At 43.6% G+C, this 20524-nt stretch overlaps 1 protein-coding gene across 1 annotated transcript in view; it reads right to left on the reverse strand.

Annotated features, from left to right (window-relative positions):
- bean1 (brain expressed, associated with NEDD4, 1) overlaps positions 1-20524 on the reverse strand; it is a 104362-nt gene that overhangs the window by 75144 nt on the left and 8694 nt on the right. The window contains exon 3 of the mRNA XM_043706544.1: positions 8831-8965. Coding sequence (XP_043562479.1) covers positions 8831-8965 — 135 coding nt within the window. The remainder of the gene's footprint in view (positions 1-8830; positions 8966-20524) is intronic.

Below are 20524 nucleotides of genomic sequence, written 5' to 3' on the forward strand. Positions count from 1 at the left end.
CTCCCAACTCCTGTACTCAATACTCTGACCGATAAAGGAAAGCATACCAAACGCCTTCTTCACTATCCTATCTACCTGCGACTCCACTTTCAAGGAGCTATGAACCTGCACTCCAAGGTCTCTTTGTTCAGCAACACTTCCTAGGACCTTACCATTAAGTGTATAAGTCCTGCTAAGATTTGCTTTCCCAAAATGCAGCACCTCGCACTTATCTGAATTAAACTCCATCTGCCACTTCTCAGCCCATTGGCCCACCTGGTGCAGATCCTGTTGTAATCTGAGGTAACCCTCTTCGTTGCCTCAGCAGAAGTGGTTTCTAGTCTGTGGAACTTCTGAGTCAGGAGAATTTGTACAGAAATCTTCTGGTTGCTGGAATTGAGACAGTTTAGTTCATCAGAATGTAACACATTCAGGCCATCAGACTTGGAAAGGGAAAAAAGAAAACTTCCCAACAGTCCAAGGAAAAGAAATGAGAAAGAATCAGCCTATTGAACCTCGGTCTTTGTTCAATGTACTTCATTTCCATGTGTGTTTATTTTCCCCCACACACAGCCCTATCTTTGCTTGCATATTTTCCAACGAATTATGTTCACCTACCCCTTCTGAGGTCTTTGACAAAACTTTAAAAAGCTGAGATTGGAAAGATATTTCTCTGAGATTAAGTCTCTGTGAATGGCAGTGTTGGGAAATAGGTTGAAACTTTGTTTAATGTTTGCGTTAAGATCTTTCTAATCAGCCTCTCTATTTGCATAGCTTTATTTTTTCTTCTTTTGTGTAATAAACTTATTTTCTGTCATTAAAGAATGCTGCAGCCTCTTGTAAAGATATTTCAATGACTAATAACCACAGTTACCAACTGCAAACATAAAACAGATGATCTATGCAGGTTTCTTTTGGGAAGTGGACTTGTCCAGTATTGCCATTAGCTGGGACCATAGAGACAGATAATATGATTGACAGATGCATTCTACACTTGTGAAAAAGATTGACAAGAAAGCTTGCAGCAAAACATTTTAAATTCAAACAAATTCACAGAGAAACCCACAGGAAATTTGCTTAACCCACTTTTAGCAGCATTTTAACTAAAGTTTTAATTGTTTAGGAAATCGGTTGCTTTGTCAGGTCAAATACCATTTGAAGTGGGTTAATTAAATGCACAGTGCTGTGCTGATTAGCACAAGAAAGGATTAGAGAATCTAAAATTAATTTGCTTCATTAATATATACATACACATATGGCTGCTGTAACGCACATCTGGGGAACATGCAGGTAGATAGAATCTGACAAACTGTACCAGTGATACTCATCAGCTTCTAGTTAAGCTGAACCCTATAACCCTCTGGGATTTCTGCATTTATTCAAATCGGGGCTCTTGTGATTCTCTAATTTCTCTTATTCCACCACTGCACTGCCCAATCTCTGAAATTCCCCACCTTAAACCTCTCAGCTATGAACCTATCAAATCCATTAATCATTCTAAATGGCTCAATTAGTAAACTGTTTAATGTTTGACACTCGAGGGAATACAGAAACCTAGTCAATGCAACCTGCCCTCATTCAGCTCCAGTATCATTCTCATGGGTTTGAGCTGTGTCCGTTCCAAGGCCAATACATTCTCCAGAGTGCGGTGCCCAGTCCTGCAGAGGGGTACAACCATCGCTTTGTAAAATCAGAATAGCGAGAGTTGGTTGAGTGTTTAATCTGAAGACTAGGCTCTGTCATTACCACATTGTTATCTCAGTTTGGTTTAAGCTCTGGCATTGCTAATGTGAGCTTTGAAGCTTCTGCCTCACTGATGTCAACTGAACAAAGCTGACATCTGTTGTTGTAGAAGACACTCTGAAATACAACTGACAATGCAGGAAAACACTCAGCAGCTCAGGCAGTATCTGCATAAAGAGAGAAACAGGTCAATGATTTCTCATCAGAACTCAGCTGAAAGAGGTGTATATGTACTGCTGTTTCAGTCGGAAGGAGTGTTCGGATTCTGGATGAGAGGAGGTGACAGGGGAGGTGTAATATCTCCTAATGCTGTAGGCACCATGGAGAATGAAAGGAGCAATGGGCCAGGAGGGAACAATACCTTCACAATGCAGGAACAGAGTGCAGGGAAGACAGGCTTTGTTGCTGTGTTAGTTCTGAATGCAGCAGATATGGTGCTTGCATTAAAGATATCTGCTCTGATCAGCTATAAATGTGTGGTTGCTCCTGGGGCACCACACCATGTGTGTGAAAGCTCTTGACGCACTTTCAAAAAGCTGTAAACCTTAGTGATCCTTGCTGTACCCTAAGGCCATTACAGAGGAACATCGATTATCCAAATACCTTGGACAGGGAGTATTTTGTTCAGAAAAACAAATGTTCGGATAATCGAATGCCTGATAACACAGCTTAGCCAAGCATCAGGACTTTGTGATCTTGTCCGGATAATCCGAAATTTGGATAATCAAATGCCGGATAATCGAGGCTCCTCGGTATATCTAGGAAGAAGCAAACACAGAAATGCTGGAGAAACTCAGCAAGTCTGGCAGTATTTGTGGAGATAACATTTTGGGCCGAGTATGACTCTCCTTCAGAACACAGTCATTCCAGACTCAAAATGTGAACTCTGTTTCTCGTTCCACAGATGCAGCCAGACCTGTTGAGTTTCTCCAGCATTCTCTGCGTTTGCTTCAGGTTACCAACTTCTGCTGAGTTTTGCTTTGATGTCTTAAAAGAGGTAGGATGTACCATAGGGAGCGCAAGGTTAAAGTAGGGAACACGTGATGACCAAGTGGCATTATCATTGCAACTATTAATCCATAGATTCAGGTAATGTTCTGGGCACCTGGGGTTTGAATATCACCATGGCATATGGTGGGATTTTATTCCAGATTTTTGTTGGATTCAAACAGCCAAATGATGATTGTGAAACAGTTGTTGGAGGAAAGCTGACTTGCTTCTCTTTCGGAGAAGGGAGCTGCTCCCTTTATTCTGGTCTGGTCTATATGTAACTCCAGACCCACTGCAATGTGGTTGACACAATTGCTCTCTGGGCAATTTTTAAAAAGAATCATGCACAAGATGTGACTGTTGTTGTCTCGTCCCGAAATTATTGCCCATCTTTAATTGCCTAGACGGCAGTTCAGAATCAACCCCATTGCTGTGGGTTTGGAGTCACATGTGGGCCAGATCAGGTAAGGATGGCAGATTTCCTTCACTAAAAGACATTAGTGAGCTAGATGGGCTTTTAAAATGAAAGACAACAATTCATAATGGCTACATTAGATTGGCTTTTTTTAACTGCTTCCCCTGCCACCACAATTCCATATTTTTACTGAACTCAAACTTCACCATCTCTCCTGGTTGGGTTTGAGCCTGTTTCCCCAGAACATTATAACTTGAGGCTCTGGTTAATAGTCCACTGACATTACCCCTTCGTCTATCTGAACACAGATAGGATAAGCACATGACTCTGGTAATCCCTAAAGTAATTCTCTACAGCTCTGGATGGGGGACAACCAGTTTATAGCATTCCTCACACTCTCTGCAAATAATGGATGGGAGGGTGTTTCAAAATTGGAAAATTACCCCAGTGCAGCACAGAAAATCATCATGAGGTAGAGGAGAACCTCACCAAGGCTATGGGCATAGCCAAAGCTGGCTTAGCCAGAAACAAGGAATTTTGGATGTAGGTTTGCTTGCTGAGCTGAAAGGTTCATTTCCAGACATTTCGTTACCTTACTAGGTAACATCTTCAGTGGGCCTCATGCGAAGCAATGCTGAAAATTCCTGCTTTCTATTTATATGTTTGGGTTTCTTTGGGTTGGTGATGTCATTTCCTGTGATGATGTTATTTCCTGTGGTCCACTGAAGATGTTACCTAGTAAGGTAATGAAATGTCTGGAACTGAACTGCCCAGCTCAGCGAGCAAGCCTACATCCAAAACCTCAGCCTGAGCTACAAATCTTCTCAAAACTCGCTAAAATCAAGGAATTGTTATGGTACAGAATGAGCCATTTGGCCCCTCATGCCTACACTGGTTCCATTATGTAGTGCCAAATTTCTGCCTTTTTCCTCATACCCTTCCATGTGATTTCTATCCAAATAATCAGCCAGTCCCCTCTTGAAGGGCTCAGCTGAACCTGCCTCCACTATCAGAGGATCATAGAATCCCGGCAGTGTAGAGACAGGCCATTTGGCCCAACAAATCCACACCTACCCTCCGAAGGGTAACCCACCCAGACTCATTCTCCTACATTTCCCCTGACTAATGCACCTAGCCTACACATCCCTGAACACTAGAGACAATTTAGCCTGGCCAATTCACTTAACCTGCACATCTCTGGATTGTGGGAGGGAACAGAAGCACCCAGAGGAAACCCACGCAGACACGGGGAGGATGTGCAAACTCCACACAGACAATTGCCTGAGACTGGAATCGAACCTGGGTCCCTGGTGTTATGAGACAGCAGTGCTAACCACCGAGTCACCATGCCACGCACGTTTGCAAGATGTCCACATCCCATGAATAAAGTAAAAAACATTAACAATACGTAATGAAAAACAGAAAGAAGTGCAGAAACAAAAATAGAAGTTGCTGGAAAAACTCAGCAGGTTTGGCAGCATCTGTGAAGAGAAATCAGAATTAACATTCTGAGGAAGGGTCTCCTGACTTGAAACATTAACTTTGATTTCTCTTCACAGATATTGCCAGACCTGGTGAGCTTTTCTAGTAACTTCTGTTTTTGTGACTGGTTAACAGTACGTAAATGGAAATGAGCCTCATGATTAGCTACTGTGAGTTTTTCACATTGGCAATCAATCTAAAATATGACTGCTTGTGGATTGTTTATGAACGACCAGAGTGTGGATAAGACTCAACTTGAAACTAATCCTTTTCTTTAAGGATCTTACCAATTAAGGTTTGTCTGACCATCAAAACTAGATTGAGGTGATTTGTTTGATAAGTGGTATGTCACTGCAGGATTTGAGTCTAAATCCATATAGTGGGGAGGCTGACCACAAATGTTGCCATGTTCTGAAGGAACATCATGCTGAAGGTGATAGAAGTGGATGATTTAGATGATGAGGAGTGTGCAGATTGGTGAGTTGGACAGTAAGGTCCAGGGGAACTCTACTCTAGTTTTGGGAGGGAGGTGGAAAGGCTTTTGGCGCTGAAGTTTGGGAAATAGGTCAAGGAGCCTTTGAATGACAGGGGCAGGGAGTTGGTGGGAGTGGTGAGAGGAAGATATATCCATGACAGTCATAGAATCATACAGCATAGAAACAGACCCTTCGGCCCAACCCGTCCACACTGACCACGTTCCCAAACAAAACAAGCAACACCTGTCTGCGTTTGGCCCATATCCCTCCAAACATTTCTTATTCATGAGCTTATCTAAATATCTTTCAAATGTTGTAATTACACCCTCATTCACCACTTTCCTTGGAAGCACTCTCTGTGTAAAAAGGTTACCCCTCATATCTTTTTCGAATCTTTCTCCTCTCTCTTTAAAAATATGCCCCCTAGTTTTGAACTTCCCACCTTAGGGAAAAGATCTTATCTACGCTCCTCATGATTTTATAAACCTCAATAAGGTCACCCCTCAACCTCCTATTCTCCGATGAAAAATATCCCAATCTATCCAGCCTCTCCTCATAATTCCAAACCTCCATTCCTGGCAATATCCTGGTAATTCTCTTCTGAACCCTCTCAAGTTTAATAATATTTTTCCTATAGGAGGAAGACCAGAACTGGACACAGTTCTCCAGAAGAGGCCTCACCAATGTCCTGTACAACCTCAACATGATGCCCCAACTCCTATACTCAAAGTCTAGTTAGAGTGGTGCTGGAAAAGCACAGCAGGTCAGGCAGCATCCAAGGAACAGGAGAATCAATGTTTTGGGCAAAAGCCCTTCATCATTCCTGGATGTTCCTTGGATGCTGCCTGACCTGCTGTGCTTTTCCAGCACCACTCTATATCTTGACTCTAATCTCCAGCACCTGCAGTACCCACTTCCACCTATACTCAAAGGTCTGAGGAATGAAGGGCAAGCGTTCTAAATGCCTTCTTAATCAGTCCTGCCTCAAGTCGGCTAATCTAAGGAAGGATGTGGAAAGAGGCTGTGTGGAGATTTAGAGAGTATGGAGTTAGAAACCATGGAGGGAAGATCTCGAGAGAAGATGACCTCAGTGAAGGGTTAGGTTGACGTTTGGTGAATGAGTCATGGTCCTGCTGAAAGAGGAGCTGACAGGTTGGAGCAAAGGCTCCACAAGGCAGGAGCCTGGCCCATAACAACAACAGTATGTCAGTTGTCAGCATGTTTAAGAGCAACCTCCCTTTTGGACCTGCTGTAAACTCACTGGATAATACAAGTCTTACAGAGCAGAAAGATGCCATTCAGTCCACTGTACCTGTACTGTCAAATTAAATGAGCATCATTACCTGGAGCCAATCTCCTGCCCTTTCCCTGTAACTTTACACATTTCTTGGAATAAAATAATAATTCAAGTTGGTGTGGAATGCACTAGCTGCAAATATGGTGGAGGCAGGTTCTGTTGAGGCATTCAAGAGTGCGTGGGATAATCATTTAGATAGAAAAAATGTGCAGGGAATAGAAATGGTGCAGGCGTGATGGGTCGAATGGCTTCCTCTGCACCATAGCAAATGTCTGATTCTGTGAATGCCTCAATTGAACCTGCCCTCATCAGATTTCTCGGCAGTGAATTCCAAACCCTCACAACTTGCTGAGGGAAAAGGTGTCTTCCTCAGTTCACCCTTGCTGCTTTTGCAAATCACTGTAAATCTATGCCCTCTTCTTCTTGTTCCTTCCAGTGCCCCCCAGTGAAACTGAGATGGCCAATGTCACTTCACCCTTTGTAACAAAGATCCTGACAAGGGCTAAGAGATGAGGGTGAAGATGGAATGAGATTTCTGAAGATAGCAAGGGAAGCCTGTGGGCAGTGAGAGTGGTCCTGGTCAGTGAGTTGGCCATCTGATAAAAAGTCATTAATCTGAAATGTTAACTCCATTTCTCCTCCACAGACATAGACAGTTTCTATTTCACTCTGTGTCTCTGCAGCATCCATATTGCCCGAAGATAGATTTGCACATCCCACAAGTGATCACTGCAAATTATTTTAGGATGTAAACACCATTCATTGACATGTTCCAACCACATCAGCAACAAACACAAGGCAGGTGAATAAAGGACAGAAAAATATCAACAAAGCAGGGACACTCAGTTTTAGAGAGAATTTTTCAGAATTTATATAAACTGATCCAAAACTTCAGTTAGACCACATTTAATCAGTCTTGGTATCCATTTATAAAATTATGTTATAACATATTTATAATTATAATGAATCCATTGGTAAAGGAGAAGGTACATAAAGGGTTTATTAGAATGGCTGAGAGATAATAATTACCATGAATAACTGTATGAGCTGGGGCACTTTTCTGTAGAAAAGACTGAGGGGTGGACTGATTGAAATTATCAAAATTATTTTTGCCAGGGCAGACATAGAAAAGATGGGGAGTTCAAAACTGGGGCACGGAAATATAAGATATTCACCAACATTCCAATAAGGAATTCAGAAGAAACCGCTTTACCAATTGTGAGGTGAGAACCTCGGATTGGCTAACACTCGGAGTAGATATATTTAAAGGACATTGAGATAAGCTCATGATGGAGAAAGAGATGGATGGATATGTAGATTTGGGTGACACAAAGTCATGTGACCATCATTGAGAGCATGGACTAGTTGGGCGGAATGGTCACTTTCTGAGCCCAGGATCGGCCTTATTTGTAGCACCCAGGCTGCCCGGTTAAGAAGCCATCCCCTACACACATAGGGCTGTCGAGCACCTTACCATCAGTCTCCCAAGGTGCTGGATTGTACCTAACTGGCTAACTCTGTGCTCAGCAACACTGAGCTTTCGACTCCATGGTTTAATTTGCGGAGAGCCTGGGCTGCCAAAAAAATCAGGGACACCCCCACCCCCAACCTCTCATTCTCCCCATCTGGACCCAAAGAAGTGCACTGGCTTGGCTGCAGGAGTTTCTGGGAAGGTGACAGAGTTAGACATTAGAGTGTGTTGCTGGAAAAAACACAGCAGGTCAGGTAGCATCCAAGGAACAGGAGAAATGACGTTTCAGGTCAGAGCCATTCATCAGTCCTGATGAAGGGCTCTGGCCTGAATGTCGATTCTCCTGCTCCTCGGATGCTGCCCGACCTGCTGTGCTTTTCCAGCAACCCACTCTTGACTCTGATCTTCAGCATCTGCAGTCCTCACTTTCTCGAGAGCCTCTGGGCTTCACTCCAGATGATCTGTCCAGTATTACTCTCCAGAGGTATCCACAATTCGATGCAGCTATTCACTGGCAGCTCTTAAAGAATGGCTGATTGGTCAGGAGGCTGACTGCAACTGGGACCCAGTAGGATCCCTATCTCAGGAAAAACTTTGCATCTTTCAGACAGAACTGGGAGACTTTCCTCCCACAATCCAAAGGTGTGCAGGATAGGTGATTTGGCCATGCTAAATTGCCCACAGTGTTCAGGGATGTGTAGGTTAGGTGCATTAATCGGGGTAAATGTAGGGGAGTGGGTCTGGGTGGGTTAGTCTTCAGAGGGTCAGTGTGGATCTGTTGGACTGAAGGGCCTGTTTCCACATGGTAGGGATTCCATGAATACTGGAAAGAAACTAACTAAGAGGTTTCAATGAGGAAAGTGATAAAGAGGAAAGGGGTGAGAAGGGCTGGGAGACTGGGGTGAATTTGATACTTATTTTGCTGTGGGTGGATCCTGGCACACAACGCGAGATGTAGTTTCAGAGGCAGAACTTACTCGAACATATTAACTTGACGGAGGTGTACTCTCGGCCACAATCCTTCCGATACTGACAATGTAACCAGTTCAGGAGACACAAGCCATTCCCGCATTGTAGCTCTTCCTTCTTACATGGCAGGATGCTTTGTTCTGCTGATTAAATTAAAGGAGGCGGAAATTAATTGCACAGCAAAACTAGTCAAAGTCAGTTCCTGATCAGTACATCCTGACAGAAGTGCAGACACACATTCCTGTACAGAATTCCAATAGATGCAGCCATTTTGACTCACTCCCTTTGTGTAGAATTCCAGAACCAAACACATCAATACAGAGGAATCTGATAACCAAATGGTACTATCACTGGCTTACTGACCTACGCTAATGTGCTGGGGAAACGGGTTCAACTCCTACTTTGGTAGCTGGAGGAAATTTAAATTACATATACAAATCTAGGACTGAAAAATAATCTTCACAATGGGCCCATGAAGCTATTATCAATTAACATAAAAAGCTAACTGTCTCAATAATGTTGATTAGGAAATCTGCCATCCTGATCAACTGGTATACTCCTGCCCCCAGGGGTGCTGTTTAATAAAAGAGTTTGTTTATATGTGAATGGCTACATAGCTCAAGGGCAATTAGGACGGGTAATAAATAGATAAATTCACCCCCATTGTATCGAATCCCATTCCACTGTGTAGTATTATTGATCTAAGCATACAGCTAGCCTCGGGTTTTTTTAAAGTTCTGGCTGACTAAGACAATAATATATGTAGTCTAAAATATCATTCTGTAGATCAGGACGTGAGAATTGATGAAAAAAAACACACACACACAACTCAATGAAGCTTTATGTTTTGCATTCATCAGTTTAATCCCCAAGATATAAGAATGTAAAATGGAAACAACATCATGCATGAGATGAGAAGAGAGTGCTGACTGATTGTCAGATGGACTCTGACGGCCAATGGTGTTGCCCCATGGAGAATCTATCAGTTTGCTGCCAAGCTTTGGTTAAATTTTAAATCAGTAGATTGACACTAATTCATCAAGGCATTGCCCTGAGGAATGATTCAGAGGATGGATGTCAGCTGTCTTATTAAGCCGAAACAGATACACTGGGTGCACATGTTCTTTCTGTCTGGAAAGTACAGGACTCTATTAATATCTGCAGCTTCCAGTATATACGATGCACCACACTGTGAGGTGAATGACCATCCCAAATTTCTTTGCACTCTGGACCACTTAGTAAATGCTGTTTGATTGCAGAATCACATCTAATATTGGGCACTTGTGGTTTTGCAAGTCTGCGATGGTTGAGTACAGTCAACCTACTTGCTGCAAAGACCCAAAGACTGTTGAATACAAGCAATCTTTGGGAGTTATAGTCTACATGTCTGGCATCACACTGACACTGAAATTCATATACCACCTTATTCAGTTGTCTGCTAGGCAGACCGTCTTTTGGTTTGACAGTAGCATCCTGTTAGCAGCAGACACCACTCATATTGCTACTGCATAGTAAGAGTATGAAATAGCTATCTTTACCATTTGATCAAACATTTCAGAAACCTTACCCGTCCAGGTAATTTCAGGTTAACTGGGGACTTCAACAAATTTTGCACAATATGCAATGGGAAACAATCTGATCAGAGTAGCCATTATCCCGCAGGATGGCTTTGATGCTCCTCGTTTCAGTATTAAACTTACAGAGAGACCAAATAGCTCGGGCCCTACTCACAAGGTTGCTGAAAAGGAACCAAAATGGAACTATGTGAACTCAACAGTGAATGAAGGCTTGTAGTAAATAATTACAGAGAAACCTCTGGCTGATTCACAAGTAGGATATTGAGGAGAGGGAGTTTATTTGCCTGCTCCATTTGACAAGTGAATTTGAACGGAGGGTGGTGCCCATTGAAACAAGTGAGGACATTCTCAAACAAGTGAGCAGCTGAGATTCTAATATGGTAAATGTATCAGCTACTTGTGTCAAGGATAGGAGGTTAAGCGTCATTCCATCACGATGCATTTCTCATGGAACCTAGCACAGGTATATTGTGAGACCTGGCAGTAGTGGGGATCTGTTGGCTACACCATCCATTTGGGCATGTACAGGGTCATCAAAACTGAACATGATTGCTTGAATTGCTGAATTCATCACTTCAGAGGTGGCCAGTCTATCGTAACATAATGTATTGCTGCAGTGTAAAGATCTATGGTGTCCTTGAGCAATATATTGATGAATACATAAGAACTTGGAGCAGGTGTAGGCCAGTCAGCCCCTCAAGCCTGCTCTGCCATTCAATATGGATCATGGCTGATCTCAACGCCACTTTCCTGCCCACTCTCCATAACCTTTTGACCTGTTACTAGTTAGGCATCTCTCTCTCCTCCTTTATTCAATGTCCCTACATCCACCACATTCTGGGGGAGTGAATTCCACAGATTCACAACCCTTTGAGAGAATTAATTCCCCCTCATCTCTGTTTTAAATCTGCTCCCCCTTATCCTAAAACTATGACCTCTCGTTCTAGTTTATTCCACATCAGGAAACATCCTCTCTACATCAACTTCATGAAGCCCCTTTTAGTATCTTATATACTTCCATTAGATCTCCCCTTGTTCTTCTAGACACAAGCAAATAAAGGCTTGAATTGCTCAAATCTCTCCTCATTTCATTTCATGGAATTAATGAATTGAACTTAGACCAGCAATGCTAAAAGCTGGGGGTGGAGAGGGGGAAGCACATTGACACTGCTATAAGGTTGACATGCAAGTCCCATTGGTCTTTGCAGTTCTGAAAGAATCCTTCACTTTGTACATGGAAAACTAGACCAAAGCTGGTTGCTGTGATTCACACAATTATTTGGCCAATTAATGCTGGGTGGAACCGGACAGGGATACAATCTGGTATTGTGTATCTTCGCAGACTCAAGGCTGTCAATGAATCCAGGAGGAGTGGGGGCAGGCAACAGATACCCCATCATTGGGAAACTCCCAGCTGAAGGCATTAAGCAATAACAACCCCCTCTGCAATGCCACCTGGTTTTACTCCCCAACCCCTTCCAACCCACTCCAGGTGTGTGTGTAAGGTTGGTATAAAACTCCAGCTTATTTTTTTGCTGAATTCCTCATCCTGTTCAGTGATCAGCAAGACTGCACCTACTCGTGTGATTTATCTTTCACTACTTTTTTATCTCTGACCATATGGATTCTATTTTTGTCTTGCTGATAACTGCATCCTTTTTCAGCCCACTATTATTATCACAATCCTGAAGAAGGATGGCTTCTACACTTCCCTGGTTTCCTTCCGTCTATCTTTCCCAAATCGGTTATGCTGCAATGTTTTATTCCTGGCCCTGACTTTTCTGTCACTGTGTCTCAGTAAACCCTGTTACATCTGGTTCCATTCCACAAATAAAAACAGAAAGTGCTGGAGAAGCTCAGCAGGGAGTGAAACGGAATTCTAAGCCAGATGTTACCTATCCCTGTTGGGTGTATTTTATGTGGGGAGGGGAAAGTATTAAAACATATCAGGTGTTGACTTCGCCACCCACTGCAGGCTGCTCTCTCATTAAAGACAGAGGGCTGGTGGTGGTTGAACCAGAGGGTCACCATGCCTCAGACAAGGAGAAAGGTTGAGAAGGAGAGTCCTTCAGGGTAACCTCAGCTAGTGCAGGAATTGAATCCAGGCTGTTAGTATCACAGTGCATCAGAGAGCAGCCTTCCAGCCACATGAGCTAACCAATACCCACCTGCACAAGGAGAGAAGAGTGAGTGGGAGTCAGACATCAGCAGCCATTCATTATATCTGAACAAATCATGAAGGGCCAATTGAGTTTGTTAAAAGCTTGGACTCAGCCCAGTATTACCCTTGCCCTTGCTGTGATCGGGTTGGTGAGAACAGGAGAGAATGGCCCCCTTTCTATTAGCCAGTTCTTAAAAATGTGAGAAAGAAGGGACTAGAGTTAAGGTCAGTGCTTTCTTTGAAGGTGTCCATTGCACAATGTGGGTTACCCTTCAGAACACAGTAAGCTTCCTTCATTACTGTTTGCATGGACATTAACCTACCTGTCTAATCCCTGCACCTCCCTTCCAAAGGTAGCCAGACTGGCCTGGCCCAATGCCCTTTGCCTGTCGGGGTACAGGATTCATCATGGGATTGGTTGCAGTACCAGCAGCAGCCACTATGGAGCTCTGGCATTGCTGGGACAGCTGGATCTGAGAGTCCATCCCAGAGAGTGGGATTTCCTGTTCCTGACGGCAGAGACCTGACTCAGCATTAATCTAACTGCCCAAAACATGTTCTGGCCGCTTGGGGCAGGCTTTTCCTGGGCTGTTTGGCTGCTTTGTTGTTGGGGAAACCATGTGTTTAGTGAAACAGACACCTCCAGTTCCACCATTTTAATTTTGACTCATATCTAATTGATTTTCCTCTCACTTTATGCATCGTTTTAGACCTACAACTGTATCCCTATGCTATCCTCCCTTACTTTATCCTTTCTTACATTCTCCCACCCTGTTGTGTTTACATTTTGATTGCTTACGTCTCTCGTAGACCACTTCCCTCATTTTGCTAGTGTTAAGCCTTTGCGCCCTCCCTCTTCACCCTATTCAGTCAGACATGGGTTTCATCTGGTTCAGGTGGAATCCATCCTATTGGTAAAGCTGCTTCCTCTCCCAGTGTCCCAGGAAAAGGAACTCCTTTACTCCTAAATCAGCTTCTAAGCTGTGGATCAAGTTTCCTGATCTGTCTGCTTCTATGCCAGTTGGCACATGGTTTTGGGAACAATCCTGGAGATTATCTCAGTTGGGGGTCTACCTTTTAATTCTGAGGCCTGACTCCGGGTAATCATTCAGTTGAACCTCCTCTCTGCTGTTGTCCATGTCATTTGCACCAGTGTGGACCGAGACAACTGAATGTAACTTCAACTTTCTCACCAACCATTGTAAGATATCCTTCACTGTGGGGCAGGGTAGGCAATACCCTTTCGGAGTTTAGATCAGAGTGGTGCTAGAAAAGCACAGCAGGTCAGGCAGCATCCAAGGAGCAGGACAATCGATGTTTCGGGCAAAAGCCCAATACCCTTTGGGGCAGGTCAGGCAGCATCCAAGGAGCAGGAAAATCGACGTTTCGGGCAAAAGCCCAATACCCTTTGGGATGCTTGTTTCTAGCTGAAGAGGTGTCATCATCCACTTTCCCCTCAAGCTTCAATTACTAATGCATTTCCATTCTGCTCTTACCTTCTGAGCCACAGAGGGATAGTACAGATGTATTCAATGGGTAGGATAAGTAGGTCAAAGGAATAGTAGGATATCTTGATAGGTTTGAAGACGTGGTGTGGGAGGAGGCTTGTACAGAAAATAAGGAGTAGTACAGAACAATTGAACCAGGTAGACTGCTTTCTGAGTTGTTAACACTTTGCAAGTTCTTTCTGTAGTATTCTATTGCTGTGTATTTGATGATGTGAGCGTGTTTACTGTTTATGCTCACTGTGCCGGATTTCAGGAGCTCCACAACTGCTCACGGAGGAGAATCTTCAAGTGTCTTAGAATTATTTAGGACCCAGGAAAAGAGTAAGTGGTTGGGTGAGGGGACAATGGTGGTGATGGTTGGGAGTCATAGGGTGAGGGTGAAGTGATTTCAGAAGCAAAAGCAAGGAATTGCACCCCTTGCCCCATCCCTAGTACCCTGCCTGATGTCCAGCCCCTCAATGAGGCATTGATTGACCTTTGGGATTGTGTATATTCCACAGGATCCAGGTTTATGCCTTAAATTGGCCTAACACCTGAAACAAGAAGGTCTTCAGGCACCCAAAGGTAGTCATCATTCAACATGGCAGTGTCTGCTTCTCTGGAAAGGTTAGGATAATCTACCCCTATTAAGAGGTCATTACCGCCTCAGCCTCATCAGGTGGAGATGAATTTATTTTAGTTTAAACTATCACAGAGACACGTGCCTTCATCTGCAGAAAGGAATTATAGGTAAACCCGCCACAATCCTACCAGACTGGAGGACTGCTCTCTCATTAGAGAGAGGGCTGGTGGTGCCTAAGCTGAGGGTCACCACATCTCAGGGGCAAGGTTGAGAAAGTGGGACTCTCATAGTAACCTCAGCCTGTACTGCAGGCAATGTTTGCATCACAAACCATCCTCACAGCCAACTGAGCCAACCAACGCCTCCCACACAGATTGTAACACATAAGCAAGGCACTAATGGGAGGAAAGAGTCTGTATCATGCGGGGCAAAGTATTTGACAAACTAATGGAATTAAAGATGTCAAGTCACCAGGACCCAATGGACTGCATTAAAGGGTTTTAAAACAAGTGGCTGCAACGATGGTCAAAATATTACAGAACTCCTCAGATTCCAGGAGAGTTCCAGTGGATTGGAACTCTAATACCCCTATTCAAGAAGGGAGCGAGACAGAAAGCAGAAAACTGTAGAACAGTTAGTGTAACATCTGTCTTTGGGAAAACACTGTTATGGAGGAAATTGCGGGACATTTAGAAAAGCTTAACACAATCAAATGCAGTTCTGTGAGAAGAAAATTACCTTCAACAAATTTGCTAATGTTCTTTGAGGATATAATAAGCAAATCTGGTAAAGGGGAACTGAGAGATGAAATGTACTTGGATTTCCATCAGGCACTTGATCAGGTGCTACATAAAAGGTACTACTGTACAAGACAGGATCTCATGGAACTGGGAGTAATGCTTAGCGTGGATTGAGGGTTGGTTAACAGATTACAGGGAGCTGGGATTAATGGTCTTTCACAGGTTGGAAACTAGTGGAGTGTCACAAGCATTAGTCCCGGGACCTCAATTATTTATCATCGGTATCAATGACATGGGGGAAGAGGGGGGTGGAGTGTAATGTATCCAAATTTGCTGGTGATACAAAAATAGATGGTTGTAATGAGTACATAATGTAACTGTGAGCGGATGTAGATAGGTTGAGTGAGCGAGCATAAGTGTGGCAGATGGAGTAGAATGTAGGAAAATGTGAGCTCATGCACTTGCTAGGAAGAGTCAAGAGGGAGACTATTTATAAATGTCGAGAAATTCCAAATAAAAGTGCTGCACAGAGGGACCTGGATGTTTCTGTACAGGAAACCAAGTAGTAAGGCAGCAGATTGAATTTTGTCCTTTATTGCTGGGGGGTAGAGTTAAAAAAGGGAAGCCTTATTACACCTGTACAAAGTGTTAGGGACGCTGCACCTGGAATACTCTGTTCTGTTTTGTTCCCTGTGTTTAAGAAATGACATAATGGCATTGGGAGTAGCTCAGAGGAGGTTCACTGGACTGATTCCTGTGATGAAAGGTTGATTGATTAAGATAAACCCAACAGGTTAGGCCTTTATTCGACAGATGTTAGAAGAATGATACGTGATGTCATTGAAACATACAAGATTCTGAAGTGGAGTAACCGGGTAGATGTTGAAAAGATGATTGAGACGGTTTTGGTAGAAGAAACATGGAGAGATTATACAGGCTCAACGATGCAACTCTGAGATGAGCACAGGAGCAGAGGGACATCAGGATTCACCTGCATGATTCTCCGAAGGTGGCCAGGCAAGTCGAAACAGTTATTAAAAAAGTTTACAGGATCCTTAGGTTTATAAATAGAGGCATGGAGTATAAAAACAAGAAAATGATGCTGTACCTCTTCAAGTCATTGGGTGGACCACATTTGAAGGATTGTGTTCAGTTCTGGGCACGTTATTTAAGGAAGGAAGTAAAAACCCTGGAGATTTACCAGAATGATGCCAGGAATGAGGGATTCTAGATACACGGAAAGATTAGAAAGATTAGGCTTATTGTCCTTAGAGCAGAGAAGATTTAAGAGGTGACCTTATTGAGGTTTTGAAAATGATGAACAATTCTGACAGGTTAAAGAAGGATATTCTATTTCCGCTGTTTGGTATCTGTACAGGAACTAAGGGTCACAATTTCAAGACTGTCAACAAGAAAGCAAGGAACGAGATGAGAAGGATCACAGAATCCATACACTGCAGATAGAGGCCATTTGACCCATTGAGCCATCACAGACCCTCCCACCCCGACTCACTCTTCAACCCCAAGTTCTTCTCTCAGATAGTGATTGACTGGCATCCTCTACCCCAGGGAGTTGTGGAGGCTACATTACAAAATATTTGAAGAGGAAGCAGATAGATGTTTGAAATACTGGGGATCTAAGGGCAACAAGGAGCTTAAATGAAAGAGGAATTGTGGCCTGGACAGACCAACTAAGATGTAATTGAATGGCAAGGCAGGCTTCAGGGGCTGAATGGCCTACTTCTGCCCCTATTTCTTATGTTCTTACCCATAGCTAGGATTTTGTTTTTCTGGTGACTGCTTCAATAATTCTTGTAGTAATATTCAGTTAGTTTCTTCCCTCAGTTAGCTCACAGCCCTGATATGATCGACAACCAGAAAAAAAGATTCCCTGGTCATTATCACAGTCACAGAATCCCTACAGTGTGCAAACAGGCCCTTCGGCCCAACAAGTCCACACCAACCCTCCGAAGAGTAACCCATTCCCTTACATTTACTCCTGACTAATGCACCTAACCTACACATCCCTGAACACTATGGGCAATGTGCATGGTCAATTCACCTAACCTGCACATCTTTGGGAGGAAACCAGAGCACTTGAAGGAAACCCACGCAGACATGGTGAGAATGTGCAAACTCCACACAGACAGTCACCTGAGGTTGGAATCGAAATAGAAATGCCTTCTACCCCTCCAACCCGTGGAAATCATTTCCCTCCCTGTCTGCCCAAATAAATCCCATCAATTATAATATGGATGGATCTTACTGAGAGCTAGAATGGGCTGAATGGTCACCTTCAGCGCTGTTAAATGGTAGGGTTCTAGCAGTGAGGTGTATGTCTCTGGATCTGTGAGGCACCAATGCTAACCACTGAGCCACCGTGCTACCCCAGTCGGTTTGTGGGAGCTTGCTGTGTGGGTAATGGGTGCTACACTAAAGCGGTGACTGCATTTCAGGAAGTGCTTCATCCGCTGCAAACACTCTGGGACATCTTGAGGCCCTGCAAGGTACTTCAGGAAGACAAATCTGCTTTTAAATTTCTAATTCATCCCAGTGATTCATTAGGGTCTTGGTGGAGTTTAATCAAATGGCAAACAATGCTATTATGCTGTTTGGCAACAGCTTCAGAGGGCAGATATTTATAAGCAGTGCCTGATTTGCTGCTCTGCTTCTCAGGTTTACTCAGAGGGATGAACAATCAGAGGTAGTTTCTGTCTGAGGAACTGCACCAGGCAGATGGGGTTAGGTTAGAATGACATCATGATTGGTGCAGATCTAGATTAGATTAGATTAGATTACAGTGTGGAAACAGGCCCTTCGGCCCAACAAGTCCACACCGACCCGCCGAAGCGAAACCCACCCATACCCCTACCCCTACATTTACCCCTTACCTAACACTACGGGCAATTTAGTATGGCCAATTCACCTGACCCTGCACATCTTTGGACTGTGGGAGGAAACCGGAGCACCCGGAGGAAACCCACGCAGACACGGGGAGAACGTGCAAACTCCACACAGTCAGTCGCCTGAGGCGGGAATTGAACCCGGGTCTCTGGCGCTGTGAGGCAGCAGTGCTAACCACTGTGCCACCGTGCCACCGTGCAACCGTGCCGCCCATCTAGTGGGCTGAAGGGCCAGTTCCTGTGCTGTACTGTTCCTTTTTTATCCAGGGTGTCTCTGAGACATACATCTCACTGCTAGAATCGTACCATTTAACAGTGCTGAAGGTGACCATTCAGCCCACTATTCTAGCTCTCTGTAAGATCCATCTATATGATAATTGATGGGATTTGTTTGGGTGGACAGAGAGGGAAATGGTTTCCACTGGTTGGAGAGGGTAGAAGGCAAGTCTAGAACAAAACGTAGTGAAAGTATCTTCCACACAAAAGAACTGTCTCCCCTCAAAAGGTGTTGGAGCTGGAGGTCAATTGAGAAGTTCAAGACCAAGATTTTTGGGAACTTTAAGGAATATGGAACCAAAACAGGTAAAAGGAGATTGAAGATGTCCATCATCAAACAGAACAATAGAACAGACTCAAAGGGCCGAATGGCCTCTTTCAGTTCTATTAATTTTTAGCTACCAACTTCTACCTGTCTCCTCTAAGTAGTGACTTCTGAGGTGTGGATAGTTTTGCACGTAGCATACTCTGTAGCTGTATTTTGTTATATACAAGCTAAGGACCTGAACACTGGCAGGCTATTTGATTGTAGAGAACTTCACAGTCGAGCCCCTGATAAACAGCTGTTTCCAGGAGTTATCAGGAGACTATGACCAGGAGTGGGAACAGCTCATCCTTTATTTTATCAGTGAACTGCTGGAAGGCCAGTTGTTTTAGAACCACTTGCTGAAACTGGAAGTGGAATTGATCAGCAGTTACGAGAAAACCAAAATCAATTAGAAAATCAATCCGTTGTTTTATGGGCCCGTCCAGTCGAGATTTGACTGTTTTCTTGCAGGGGATGTGAATGTTAGTCCCAGGTTTATTGACTTATAAAGAAAGGGTGTACATTTATACAAGGTCTTTCACAATGTTAGAATGACTCGGAGCAGTTCTCAGGCTCCAGCAGCCCAGCCTAAGGCTTCAGGGAGATGAAATCCCACCATGAAAAGCTGGTGGAAATTAAATCCAATTAACCGTCAGTGGCAAGTTAGCCTTAATAATGGTGACCATGAAATCCAAAAATGTATAGGTTAGGTGGATTGGCCATGCTAAATTGCCCCGAGTGTCCAGGGATGTGCAGGCTAGGTGGGTTAGCCATGGGAAATGCAGAGCTATAGGGATAGAAGTAAACGGTAGGTCTAGTTGGGATGCTCTTCATGGGTTAGTGTGAACTTGATGGGCCAAATGACCTGTTTCCACATTCTCGGGATTCTATGATTCTTCTATGATTCTATGAAATTATCATTGATTATCATAAAAACACATTTCCTCACTATTATCTTTCAGAGAACTCTGCTGTCTTTCATGCGGCTCCCTATTCACAACAATGTGGTCAGCTAGAATGGCCCTGTGAGGCACTTCATTGATGGGCACCAAATGCTGGTTTCAGAATTATAGAATCCCTATAGTGTGGAAAGAGGCCATTCAGCCCATCGGGTCTGCTCTGACCTTCTGAACAGCAAGCCATCCAGATCCAGTCCCCCAGTCTATTCCCATAAGCCTGCATCTACCATAGCTAATCTACCTAGTCTGCACATCCCTGGATACTACACAGCAATTTAGCATGGCCAATCCTTCCTAACCTGCTCATCATTGGATTTTCACCTATCACAGCCACATCCCATGAAAGAATATTTAAAAAAATTGATGTACATTTTTGATTCTAGTCTCTGTTGTAATGTAGGAAATGAACAGCAAGCTCCCACAAATAGCAATGTGATGAATCGTACAGAAAGTGGTTTTAATAATGTTGGTCTAGGAGTAGGAATAGTCGAGAATACCAGGGTAAGTGTACTGGTTCTCCTCAAAGTAATGACCAATCGATCTTTCTCATTCATCTGAGAACAGGCAGGGTATCAGATTAATGAAAAACAGCACCCCCTGATAGTGCAGCACTCTGTCAGTACTGCACTGGGCGTGCCTGTCGATTTTATATGCTCAGGTTGTGGGAAATCGTGTCTCCCTAGCTTGTGTTTTTTAAAGAAGTAATGAA

Source organism: Chiloscyllium plagiosum, chromosome 17, assembly GCF_004010195.1.
Source record: "Chiloscyllium plagiosum isolate BGI_BamShark_2017 chromosome 17, ASM401019v2, whole genome shotgun sequence".
In the NCBI taxonomy this organism is placed as follows: domain Eukaryota; kingdom Metazoa; phylum Chordata; class Chondrichthyes; order Orectolobiformes; family Hemiscylliidae; genus Chiloscyllium; species Chiloscyllium plagiosum.